This window comes from Bos taurus, chromosome 21 (genome assembly GCF_002263795.3).
Source record: "Bos taurus isolate L1 Dominette 01449 registration number 42190680 breed Hereford chromosome 21, ARS-UCD2.0, whole genome shotgun sequence".
NCBI classification, from domain to species: Eukaryota; Metazoa; Chordata; class Mammalia; order Artiodactyla; family Bovidae; genus Bos; species Bos taurus.
The window spans coordinates 27,436,317-27,449,347 of NC_037348.1; the positions used below are offsets into that span (position 1 = coordinate 27,436,317).

The window sequence follows — 13,031 nt, forward strand, 5'->3', positions numbered from 1 at the left end:
TCTCTCACATTCCTGCCCATCCTACTTTAATGCAAGTCACAATCAATTTTAGGCACAAAGGTTTTCATTTTCTTTCAAAATCAAGTTTCAGCTACTTGAGGTTACTGCTATAGCAAGAAGAGTTTGTTGAAGTACGTGTTGAACAGTTTTCACCCTCTGTTAGCACAAATTAATATACTTTCTTAAATAAAGTTAGACACTTTTGGTTTTAAAGTTGGTTTCCATCACGAACAACAGTAAGACACTTTACACCTTGAAGTCCGATCCGAGAGTCTGCCCGCGTGGCCCTGTCAGCAGAAGCTGGGCATCCATGTCCGGTGCTGCCCTCAGACCGTGTCCCCACATCCTCGGCCAGCAACGGGGCCGGTGGCTCTGCAGGGGCCAGGACTTAATGCTAGGATAGTTGTTGTTCATATTATGCACGATAAACTGTGGCACAATAATCATGATATAACAACTGTTCAGCAAAAATAAAATACTGTATTTTACATTTGATTATCATACAAAAATATGCATATTTTCTACTTTAAAACAGCATTAAGAGTACCTAATCATTTTAAAACTTGCAAGTTAAAAACATTTACTACAACGGTTGAAATAAATGTGATAGGGAAGAAAGCTATAGAGAAATAAATGCTCAACCCGAAAAAACAGTAACAAATTAGGACAATTTGTAATAATTAAAAAGCAGCCTAATGAAAAATGGGGAAGAACTGTTACACTTTCAGTGGCAAGATGGGATTTGGGGTTTTCAGGGGGCTGGAGCTGGTTCCAGTCAAGGACTATAAAAGTCCTTGTGGCAACAGTGCTACTTATATAAACTTATATAACTAAAAAAGCCCTTATTTTCTAGGCAGGTTGGGAGAAACACTGGGTTTATCCACAAGATGGACTTCCTTAGACACTGCATAGGAACTTCCATCCTTTTAAATCCAGAGACATTATCCAACAATTTTTTAAAGGCAAGTAATTCAAACAGAAATACCTGTTTGTTACATATGAAGGTAAAGCACTGTTTTGAAAAAAACCTGTTTTAGAAAAGGACATAATCTAACTGCACACTTTAAAACATTTTTTGAAAAGCGTAAGATGGCAGTTTAAGACAAAAGACAACGATATGACAGCTATATTTCAAACATCCATCTTTTCCCAAAAGTGAAGGCTGTGGTGGCTCTAACCGGCATAGCACCTGCCATCAGGAGCTCAGACAAGAGCACACCTGTCTTCGTCTGGCTCCTCAGCACTGCTGTCACAGGCAGGGCAGGGCAAGCGCTCTTGGTTACAATGGCAATACCCTGAGAGAAGTCCACCTCTACTCACCTGCCCTTCCTCCCCAAGTGCCAGGCACTCTGTCCTTCCCTGCAGGTGACCTGACTCGGGAGCTCACCACCCCTTTCCATGGGCAGGTGCCCAGAGTGGCTGGGTCTCAGTAATACTGCCAGTGCTGGCTCTGCTCCCCTCCGACCCCCAGACCTGGGGTGTCCAGGTGACTCTAGCTGGAGGCTTCATGACTAGCCTCCTTCTGATGTGTGATGGGACTCTGATATCCTAACTCAAATTGTTTTACTCTGTGCTATTCATATCTTAATAGTTAATAATCAAAGGCACTTCTAAGTTTAATTATATTATCTACAGCAAATGCTTTTGAAGTCAACAGTGCACATCATTTTAAAGTTAGCCCTAAGCAAACTCATGATTTTAAAACACAGTGATCTACGGTCCCAGACAGCAATCTAAAATAAATTACAGTGTGGGAACACACAACTCTCAGGTGAGTTCAACTAGAGATAATGAAAGTGACCAGAAAAATGCACGTATACCCATGACTACCCACTGGGGTCTTCTGGATGCTTCTTGAAAATACACCAGACACTAGTTCTTGACTCCCCTGATGGTTGCTGCTTGGGCTGCTAATCCGACCAAGGATCAGGGAAGCATTAGTAGGTGGTTAGAAAGACAGATGCCACACACAAAACCTGATTAGTCTGATCACAGTAATAAAATCATGGGAATGTCTGCCTGCAAATGACCTAAAAACGAGCCTGACCCAGCATGACAGAGAGAGAACATAAATAACAAAAGTTAGGCCTGTCTTTTAAAAAACTGTGAAGAAAACATAATTCAACATGTTTTTAAGAATTAGTGCAAATTTCAGTTGTTACAGATAAATGATGAGTGTGTCCGACCTGTAGGGCAGCAGTTCTGCTCACCCCTCAGGACGTGCAGGAAGACCCCCTTGGTCTCCACGTTTGAGGGTCTCAGTGGACAGCCATATCTTGGCCCCACATGGGTCGGCAGTCCCGCTCGTCCCTCAGGATGGTCAGTCTTCATTGGCGAGGGTCTCAGTGGATAGCCATATCTTGGCCCCACTGAGAAACTTGCTCAGCGGTGTCCCCGAAATGCTCCGCCTGCACAGATTGCCCACCGGGGAGAAGGGGAAGGAGGACGAGAGGAAGTCCGGCGTGCCTGGGGCATCGTGTGGGCCGCCGGCACAGAAGTACAGCCTGCTTGGGGCCAGCTCGGGGCCGGGGGCTGGCATGGGGCCACCCCGGGGCTGTCGCAGCGCTCTGCTCAAGACATCCACCTCATCGGCCAGCAGTGAGAGCTTGTGGAAGGCCGTAATGAAGCCCCCGTGCTGGATCTGGGCCTCGGGGACCCAGCGGAAGTAGCAGAGTTTCCACAGCTTGATGTGCGCACCTGAGAGATGTGGCAGGATGGTCCCATGCAGGTCGGCCGGCCTGGAGGCCCGTTCTTGGAAGAACCGCTCCGCGCCCCAGTCCTGGCTGTCCCTCGTTTCTAGAGGCGCTGGCTTCACCTGCAGGATTAGTGAGTTTCTTCTTGGCCGTAACTCCTCCTCACTGATGATGCCGTTCTTTAAGGAGGCTGGCATTCCTCTCAGTGTGGAGCTGTAGCTTTTCTGTACAGAGAGATTCTAGCATTATTCTCCTGGAGCTTCCCCTTTCAGAGAGATGATAAAAGTGTGATGGTGAACATACACTCAGGTAGAATTTCAACCTTAAAGGACATTTTGTCCCTCCCTTGGTAATACTTGCTCCAGTCCTCCTCCACTGGAGTTGGACACTTGGGCCTTGACTTTGCCAGGCTGTGGCCTGTATGAGGGTGGAGCTGATATATTCTCTCCGTCATAGGCAGACCTCTGGGAGACAGTGGATTCGCGATAAAGCAAGTCACACCAGGTTTTTGGTTTCCCGGCACATATAAGTTATGTTTCCAGTATATGGTAATTTATTAAGTGTGCAACAGCATTATGTCTAAAAAGACAAAATGTGTACACCTTAAATACTTTACTGCTAAAAATGCTAACCCTCATCTGAGACCTAAGCGAGTTGTAATCTTTCTGCAGTAGTGACATCAGAGATCACTGGTCACAGATCACCATCACAAATATAATGATAATGAAAAAAACTTTGGCTAAGACTCCTCCCACTCATTGCCAAGGGTACAGGTTCAATCCCTGGTTAGGGAACTAAGATCTCCTGAGCTGCACGGCACAGCCATAAAAGAAACAAAGCAAATGACCCCTCAAACCTGCATTAACAATGCTGTCATGGGACGTGCCTGGACTTTTAATACCCTGTTCTGAAAAAGATGTTTTTGGTTATGTGTGTGCAAACACCAGGTTTCCACCATTAGTGCGTTTTTGTAGTTTACCTTTGTCCTTTTAAAGGACTTCACAGAACCATTCTGCACACAGGGCGTGCTCTTTCCAATGTAGAAGGGGTTGTGGAAAAGGGTACGATCCTTTGGTGTAAACTGGAGAGACCAGTCCCAAACGGAGGGGAATTTTAAACCCTTCTCATCACCCAGCTGGATATTTTTGCTTATAGCAAATTCCTGCAAAATAAAATATTTGAACATTTGTGAAAAATGCCAAACTCAAGATTTTCTCGTGGTAACTTCCTTTTTGATGAATTGTTCATCGTTATACGAGTGAAATTTTCTGAATGAGGGCGATTCCCACCCCTCTGGAGCAGCACACTCTGCTCCCCAGACGTTGCTGGCACCCGGCACGAGGAGGGCATGGCCCTTGCATGAGGAGGAGGGGGCCCCTGGGCAGTGAGCATGTTCATGAGTGTGAACTCGTGGAGGGAGCTCACCCTGGAGCAGTGGCCTGAACAAACCCTCCCCTTACACGCTCACACCCAGTCTTGAATAGCATGCGTCTTCAGGACGCTCAGCTGCTGATTTGAGGCAGCAGCTTCACAGATGAGGAACTCAAGACTCAGCAGAGTCGTAGCCCTGGCTATGACCACAGCTCACTGTGAAGGCAGCCCCTCTTGCAGTCTTTCCTGAAGACCCATGAGAGCGTCCTTCTGGGCACTGCAGCCTCTGTGGCTACACCCACTGCTCCAGACATGGATAAGACAGAACTCGTGGTTCCAGAAGGCTCCACCAGGGCAACCAGAAGCTGGTTTCAAGTCCCTCCCTAGTCATGGTTCTTCCTCTGGGTTAAGAGCTGGGACTGGAAGCTGACAGGCCTACGTAAAAGTGACTTGCCCCATGGCATCAGGGTCTGAGGACACTCGGGAAGCAGTGCCCAGTGAGAGTTCCAGTCTTGCATCATGCCTATGTTTCCTCTCAAATTCCTTCCCCATAGAATTCCCAAAGAAAAGTCATTTGCTTTATACCCCTTTTATTCTACTGTCCTAGGAAATAAATGTTTTCAAACAGGATCTTACCAATTACCCATTCAGACAGCTCAAATGTGAACGTATAAATACAAAAGTATATTTACGGTGGTTAAAATAAGCTGCATCTTTCAATAAATGTCAGAGAAAAAGACCTAGAATGCGCACTCATACAAATGCAACAGGTTCAAGTTCCTGGACTGTTATTCATCTGAAATTACAGCTTAAAATGGTATTCATAACTGAGACAGTTTAATAGGAACACAGCTACAGCACGTTGCCATGGTGGGTGCTCACCGTGCTCTGTTGCACACGCTGGTGTGGAGAGTTGAACAGGAAGGTGCCAAACAGGGCCACACGGGTGCTGTCGTGCAGCACCGCCAGGTAAGTCTCAGAGAACTCGAAGGCCGCCGGGCACTGCTCCAGCAGCTGCCACGTGGTGTCCAGGAAGAGCAGGAACACAGGAGCCTGGCATACACACAAGGAAATGAGATTACCCGCAGGGCCCATGTCTACCCCCAAACTTCTCACTGACATGATGGAGAGATTAGTAGACAGTGAGGCCTGTGTGCGTGGCCCCAAAGCTGAGCTCAGCGTACATGAGTAGACTAGACGGCCATGGCGTCTAGGGGGCCATGGCACCCTAAAACCAAGGCTGGCCTGGGACATGTCTCAGCACCTCTCTGCCCAACAAGTCCACCACGCTGAAGTGGTGAACTAGAAAGAGAGGCAGGGAATCGCCCTGTGAAGGGGGAACAGGGAAATAAGTGTTTAAGCCAAACCTGGAAACAGTTCTTCAGAACATTTAAAACGAAAAACATCCAAACCAAAAAGCAGCTTCTGTAACAACTTTTGGCTGACCCTGCAGTCAGCATCCAGAGACATTCCTGGGTTTCAGAGACTGGCTCGTGTGGCCTCGGGGTCCTGGGGCACACCCTCAATGCAGCAGCTGGCAGCAGCCCCAGCACCCACCCAGTGTGTCTTGATGAGTCAGAGTCAACACGGGAAGCATTCACTGCTGGGGCTTCCTCAGATGGCAGGGACTGTTACACGGGACAGCGAGTCAGCAGTGCTCTTAGGAGCCTCCCTGACATGGGACACTGCAGGGCTCACAGTCCCACAAGGACTCGAGGCCGTGCCAGCCTCGCAGCTCTTACATGTGCCCCCCAGCCTCTCTCCCTTAACACATGTACCCCATTTTAAGAAATTATGATACTCCAAAGCTGGTTTTCCAAAATACCTAACATGCCTATTGTCTGCTTACAGAAGACCTGCCGTATTATTGGCATTTCTTCAAGCAGTTTTCAACTAAGAGAAACTCAACAGATTAATTTTTAGAGTGTTGCCTATCATACAGTTACGATAGTCTTCATAAACACCTCAACTTGAACTCTAATCCATGGGTCAGTCTTGGACTAAGAAGCTAGGATGTAGTGAAGGCAATGTTTTAAAAGCCTCCTTGTCCCCTTCTGCACAGAATCTCTCTCCCCATGATGACGGGGTTTTACCCTGTGCACGCTGAAGGACTGATGATAAGCATGAAGGCTTTGTTACCTCCTTCTCCGATCTCTTCAGGTGGTTGCATCTGTCCAGGAATGGATATCCGGCCATGACCCACTCTTTCTGTATCAGACTCTGAAACCCAGTGATGGTCCTGAAATAGGGGTCCAGCATCACTTGGACCAGAGAAGCTATGATGCAGCTCAGGTCTCTTCCCTCCTCCTCTGTCAGTGAAACGGAAAGACAACACTCAGTACACAGCAGAATGCTCAGAGAAGGACGGAATGGGAGGTAGAGCATACACTTCGGTGTTCTGTATGCGGCGGCCTTCGAGATCATCCTTGTTAGGACATTTCATTCAGGCCAGCAACTCTAAATATTACCTACAGATCATTTACACTCATGTTTAATGGAGAGATGGACTTTTACATATGAATGTTTTCTAGATATCAGAAGTGTAGCCCTCACTCTTTTTACATTTCAATGATCTGTGGTAAAAATCTCCCAAGAGTCCATTCTATTCCTGTTTTGGCAACAGTATTAAATATCCCACAATCTTTCCACTGATAGCTCGACAGGGTGACTCAGAGGTGAACGAGAGAAAGGGAACTATCCACCATCATCTGACAAGATGGCAAATGCTTCGCTCCCATCTTTCATATCTGATGTCCTTTAATAATAAGACCAGGAATACTCTGATATCAAAGTCAGCCACAAAAATCAGAAGAAAACTATCATATAGTATCCATTATATGTAACGTCATCAACAAAGTATTAACAAACCAAATTATCTCAGGAATGCAAGAATTTATCCTAGAAATGCAAGGTTGGTTTAACACCCGACAAAGTAACACACCATAATAAAAAATTAAAGGACAAAAATTACGTGATCATCTCATTAGATATAAAAAAGCATCTGTCTGATTAAAATTCAACATTTATTCTGGATAAAAACTCTCAGCAATCTAAGAAGAGATTCAACCTGACAGGTGGAATCCACAAAAACCTACAACTAAATCACTCTTGCCAGTGAAATCCTGGACACTTTCCTCCTAAGATGGGCAGCAGGACAAGGATGTCTGTTCTGTCACTTCTACTGTATAGTGTCCGGGAAGCTCTACACAGAGAAGTCAGGCAAGAGAGAGGAATCCAAGGCATTTCAAACTAGAGAGGAACAAGCTATAACTGTATTTGCAGACAATGAGTGTCCATATGTAAAACCCCTGAAGAATCCATAAACCACTACTAAAACTAATGAATTAATTTAGTAAGGTTGTAGGGATTTTATACACAATGAGTACACAATACATCTGAAAATGAAATTTAAAAAGCAACTATTCACAACAGCATCAAAAATAAAACAGATTTAACTAAATAAGTTCTAGGGTTCTACACTAAAAACTATAAAGCTGACATGACATGAGAGAAAACCCACATAAATGGAGAGACATTCATTTCCTGGATCGGTAGATTCCATGTTAAGACAGTATTCTCCCAGTCTCTGGTTCAACATAGTCCTATCCAAAACCCAGTAGGCTTTTTGCTGATCCTAAAAGTTACACAGAAATGCAAAGGACCTAGAATAACCAAGACAATTTTGGTAACAAGGTTGGAGGACTTACATGTCTTAATTTCAAAGTGTACCCTAAAGCTACAGCACCCAAGATACTGTGGCCCAGAGACCACAGTGGCCAGAAGTGGTTACCTTGCAGCACTACAGACAGACGCTTGCTCTCTAGCACATACACGAGTTCTGCTGCATGTTTAAGAAATGCCCTGGAAACAGAAAGGGAAACACAATGTTAAAAACTAAACTTCCATTACAGATATATTGTTTAAAGTACTTGATGTCAAGCAAATCTAATCTCTCACCATACCCATTTGTAGTCTCTGTAACCTTTCTGAGTTTCTTCAGTATTTATATGAATACAGTTTGGTTTTTGAATCAGGGAATTCATTAACCTTTGCTGATTTACATGACCTTCTTGAAATCACCCAACTACAGAGACGAAGAAGAGATGAGTGGCTCCCAGGGGGCAGGGGTGGAGCTGTAGGGGATGGGGGCGCAGCCCTCCAGGGGTGGCAGGAGGGAGATGTAGTGATGGGGCAGTCTGCATCCTGACTCTGTTGGTGGTCACGTGGGTCTACAAATGTGATGAAACCACACATAAACACACGAGAACACCTGATTATAAATGCTGAACAGGGCCTAGCTTAGACCACTGTCAGCTTCTCGGCTCCACAACCATCATCCAGTTATGTGAGCTGTTACCACTGGGAAGCAGGTGAGGAGTGCATGGCTCTGTAATATTTTTGCACCTCCTGCGGATATATAATTATTTCAAAATAAAGAGTTAGGAGAAAAAGAAAGCAGTTGTACAAACCTTACATATTCCAACCACCGTGTATTCTCCAGTGAAGACAGCCATTTCTCTTCAGTTTCTTCAAACGGTTCTGCAATTAATATAATTACATATGTAATTCTATATGTAACTCGTATATATATTCAATATACTACTTCCGGGCTTCTTAACATGATCAATTGAGAGTTAGATGATACATCACAGTTTCTAATACTTAAAAGTTGGCTTCAAGAAGTGTAATACATTTGCATTTAATAATAAAAACATTTAAGAGGTCGCACTACAGTTCTATAAGGAATGGAACCAAGCACTCCCCAGGCCTCCGTCTCCTCTCTGACTCTTTCGGGGAAATCTTGGAGACTCCAACCACCTCTGCCTCCTAGAGCTGCTGACCTGGCCTTCCCTGACTCTGGCCTTCCCTCCCCAGCCTCCTCACCACCGGCCTGGCCCTCCCTGCCTCCCACCCCTCCCTGCTGCCAGTGCCTGGCTGACATGGCCTTGGTGGCAACCCCTGCAGGGAAGGGGGCAGCTTCCTGGCAGGGCCTGTCCTGGCTCATCTCAAGCCCCTTGGCTCACAAACCCCATCCCTAGCCACCCCGAGGACTGGACGGCTGAAAGATACAGTTGCTGTGTTTCCAAACACACACTCCCACCCCAGCTCGCCTTCCAGTCCTGCTGCCTCTCCACACCCAGTGACGAGGGGTTCTCTGCGCACCCTTCACACCAAGGGCCCTTTCCTGTGAGTCAGCCATCCAGGGGCACATCGAAGCACCCCGTGAGCATGTGCTCCAGCAAACATACGTGAACTCTGAGGCTGCACACATTCTCATGTGGCTCAAAACATAACTCAGCACATTAGGGTCTTTGTTTGTTTGTGAGGTTACACACTGTTCTACTAGCAGACACTTTTCCTCCAAAACTAAACGCAGCTTAAACTTCATTTTCTAAGAGCTTCTGACATTCTCATATAATATTAATTTGTACAGGTATCTCAATGAGCCTTTACTTATTAACTATTTCTAAATTTTTAGGTAATGTCATTTTTCCTGACATGCCTCATACAATGCCTCATAGAATCACCCAGTCACTGTTTACATATGCATATATATAATAAAAATAAAATTACCATTAACACACAGTTGTTTAAGTTTTACAAAAGCCACCTGAATATCTTGGATGTTGGGTAAGGTCTTGTCCAAATCTGACTTGTAGACATCATTTCTCTGTGGATGACTTTTAGTTATTGCATTACAAATCCTAATAAAGACAAAACCTTTGAGTCACTATTCATTCTTTTATTCAACATATATGTTTTGAGCACCTACTATGAGCTAACTATGCCACCATCTTGGTGTGACTTGATAAACCTAGGCGCATTGAACTATAAGAAAAACTTGATTCATTCTGCAGTGTCTTGCCTGGGAATCACTGCACTCTGAAAGTTCTTTAGAGGCAACACTACAGCAAGATGTCAGCAACAAAAGATCCTTGTATGCCAAAGAACTAAACTACGTTTAGTATAACCTGAGAGTTAATTTTAATACGTTCATATCCTCTCCACAGTGGTAATGCTTGTATGAAGTACATGGTGCTTTCTGACTCTAGCTAGAATGACAAAGATACCCCAAGCTCTGAGGGTGGTGGCCCACTTACCTCTGCTCAATCTTCCTCTGCTGCAGCACATCTCTTATGAGAGCTGTGCGCACGAGGGCACTGCCATTCGAGTGGCTCCAGCACCAGAACTAGGAGAGAAGCAGGGTCTTTACTTAACCGGCTGGAAAGTGGAACACAGTATTGGAGAGACCCAGCAGGCCTCACTTACTGGCATCCGTCTTCCAACAAAAGAATGGGAGAAGACCTTCAGGTCTTGATCTGCTAGCGAGCTCGGCACCACAAAGTACTCTGGAAGGCTGCAGATGAAAACACAAATCATGATGTGAGAGCTTGGCTTCCAGTGGGACAAGCATGCTCTGCAGACCCCACTTTAACTAATGTGCACCCCACCTGGGGAGCACTGTGGGTACACTGATGAGCCTAGACACAGTCGAAAACAGATGTGACGTGGTCAGTTATCCCAAAAGCTATATTATAGCAGAGAAAGAATCCAAAGGAAGCATTTGAAATATTGTCTAGAATGACTACTAATCAAACATGTATGCAATTTCTTAAAAAAAAAAAAAACAAAATCTACCCTGGTCCTCTCAACAGGCTATGGGATAGGAACCACCAGTCACACCAACCCAACCTGACCCTCAAGTCTACCGAGAAGCATCAACTCCTTCTCTCTCCCTCTTGTCTGTTTCCCATCCAGTTACCAATGACGGTAGAGTCTGACAACTACCCCTAAAAGCGCCCCGGCAGTGAGCACCCTGCCAGAGCGAACTCACCACGTGGAGATCATGTAGCCCTCGTTGATGGAGCAGACCCTCCAGCCCGAGGCACCTGTCCTCTTCACCTCCCTGTCCCAGTCTGAGTACGTCTCGAACAGTGGCGTCTTCTGGCTGCCGCCGCCCCCAGCTCCCAAGGGTGCTCCATTAGCTTTGCTGGCTACAAGAAAAAGCAACAGTATTAAGCCAGCTCTGAATCCCCTCCTGCCTCCTGTCGCCAACACACTGTGATGTAGCATCCCTGTTTGTCTCCAGTCTCTCCAAGACCACCTCACCTGTCCTGGCCTGTCCTCACCTGTCCTGGCCAAGAGGCAGACCCTCCTCTCAGGACAGCCCCCACGTCCATTCCTGCAGCACCTCCATGCCCTGTCCACCCACTGGCTCTGCCTGCAGTGCCTTCCGGCACTAGAGAAGGCTCTCACATGGCCACCTGGACCACTCTCACTCTACATCACACACTGCCCGTTACATTCACTGACTACCTTCTCAGGGCATGAACAATGCTGCTTCCACATTTCCTCTCCAGTCATCACCTCCTCAACTTTCAACTGTTTGTGGTCACTCTTAACCCCTTGCCCCAGTCTGAAGCATGAACCCAGGTCACTGCTGGTTTTGCCTAGAGAGAGAATGCATCCACCAGCGCCTGCACTCTTGAGCCGTCCGGACCTTTCATCTCCCGGCTACTGACTTCTCAGCCCTTTCCTACTGTGACTCACTGTGACACTCTTGGTCTCTACTCAGCTTTCCTCTGATGATAAGCTCATGTGGACTCCTCACACTCCACTAGAGGGCCAGTGCAATGGAGGGTTAGAGAGGCCAGGACCTGACCTTCCCAAGCAAGGAATCTTTCCACTTGAGAAGTGCTGCAACCTGCTAGGAGCATGTGCATAGCCTCAGGAGGGCCTCAGAGGGACCAGAGGGAAAGAAGGGTCCACTCTGGGTGACACAGGGCACCCCTCTCAGCCTGGGCTCTCCCTACTTGAGCTGGACTCAGCCCAGCCAATTGCTGCCACAAGACACGCTTCCTGAGAAACAGGCTTTCAGGATGCTGCCCTTGCCCCAACATCTCCAACTGCATTCTCTTGAAGTGCCCTCGCAGGCCTGCCCTGACCCTTGTTGCCGAGTGCTCTCCAACTCCCATCCCCCTGTAGTTGTGAAGACCCTTCTCCATCCAGTGAACATGACATGCCCGTTCCCATGGACTACTTACTAAACCTGCTGTAAAACAGGTATTTTCTGAGATGTGACCACAGGCTAAGGCCTGAAAATGGAAAAACAAGTAAGGTTTCACCCCTACTTCAAGGTGCTTGTCAGTGCACTGGGTGGACGTGAGTGATGAGAAACAGGAAGCCCTGCGCTGTTGCTGGGGCCACAGGGTGGGTGGGGCAGGAAGGCTTCTGACCCGAGATGCTCTGAGCAGAGTCCTAAGGAACCAGCCAAAGCAAGCGCTGCCCAGTGGCTGATGAAAAGGAGAGGGGCATGCTGGGCAGAGCTGGACTTAAGAAATGTGGCCAATTTGTACACCATTGAGTACTGAACTACCTTAAGTGCAGTAAGGGTGCCAGAGGTGGCGGCAGGGAGGTTGGAGAATGCCCAGATGCACAGGTATGCTGTACCAAAGAGCAAGCACCAGCCACACATGCTCTTTACATTTCAACTGAAATTTAAGTTTAACCTAGATTTTAAATTCAGTTCCTCAGCTGCATTAGGCACATTCCAGTGCTCAACAGCCACATACGGCCAGTGACTTCACTACTAGACAATGCAGGGCACAGGACACGCCACCACTGGACAGCACTCATGACTCTAGATCAGGAAGGGTCTCAGGTGCCAGAATAGGAATTTCGGATTTTATCTTTTAAGTGGCATCAGAATTATGATGATCATGATTCTAGCAGAGCTTGTTAAAAGTTAAAATGTTCCTTCTAAGCCCACATCCTGGCATGCTGCTCCGTCTCAGCACCTGCTCTTAAGAGTGACAGCCACAGGAACATGCTGGGACCCATGACTGCTCTAGAACTCAGAACCCACATGGAACTCCCAGGCAATTCCCGCTTTACTCAGTGTTCCAAAACACCAAAACCCACAACAAGCTAGCCAATGTTAGAAAACCTAAGAATTTCATCATATGA

At 46.6% G+C, this 13,031-nt stretch overlaps 1 protein-coding gene across 1 annotated transcript in view; it reads right to left on the reverse strand.

Annotated features, from left to right (window-relative positions):
- Positions 1–1,683: 1,683 nt before the first annotated feature.
- MTMR10 (myotubularin related protein 10) overlaps positions 1,684–13,031 on the reverse strand; it is a 36,752-nt gene continuing 25,404 nt past the window's right edge. The window contains exons 7-16 of the mRNA NM_001193073.3: positions 10,900–11,059; positions 10,335–10,422; positions 10,166–10,254; positions 9,639–9,769; positions 8,534–8,603; positions 7,855–7,925; positions 6,204–6,373; positions 4,947–5,117; positions 3,673–3,855; positions 1,684–2,917 (exon numbers count right to left, since the gene is read on the reverse strand). Coding sequence (NP_001180002.1) covers positions 2,321–2,917; positions 3,673–3,855; positions 4,947–5,117; positions 6,204–6,373; positions 7,855–7,925; positions 8,534–8,603; positions 9,639–9,769; positions 10,166–10,254; positions 10,335–10,422; positions 10,900–11,059 — 1,730 coding nt within the window. The 3' untranslated portion in view covers positions 1,684–2,320. The remainder of the gene's footprint in view (positions 2,918–3,672; positions 3,856–4,946; positions 5,118–6,203; positions 6,374–7,854; positions 7,926–8,533; positions 8,604–9,638; positions 9,770–10,165; positions 10,255–10,334; positions 10,423–10,899; positions 11,060–13,031) is intronic.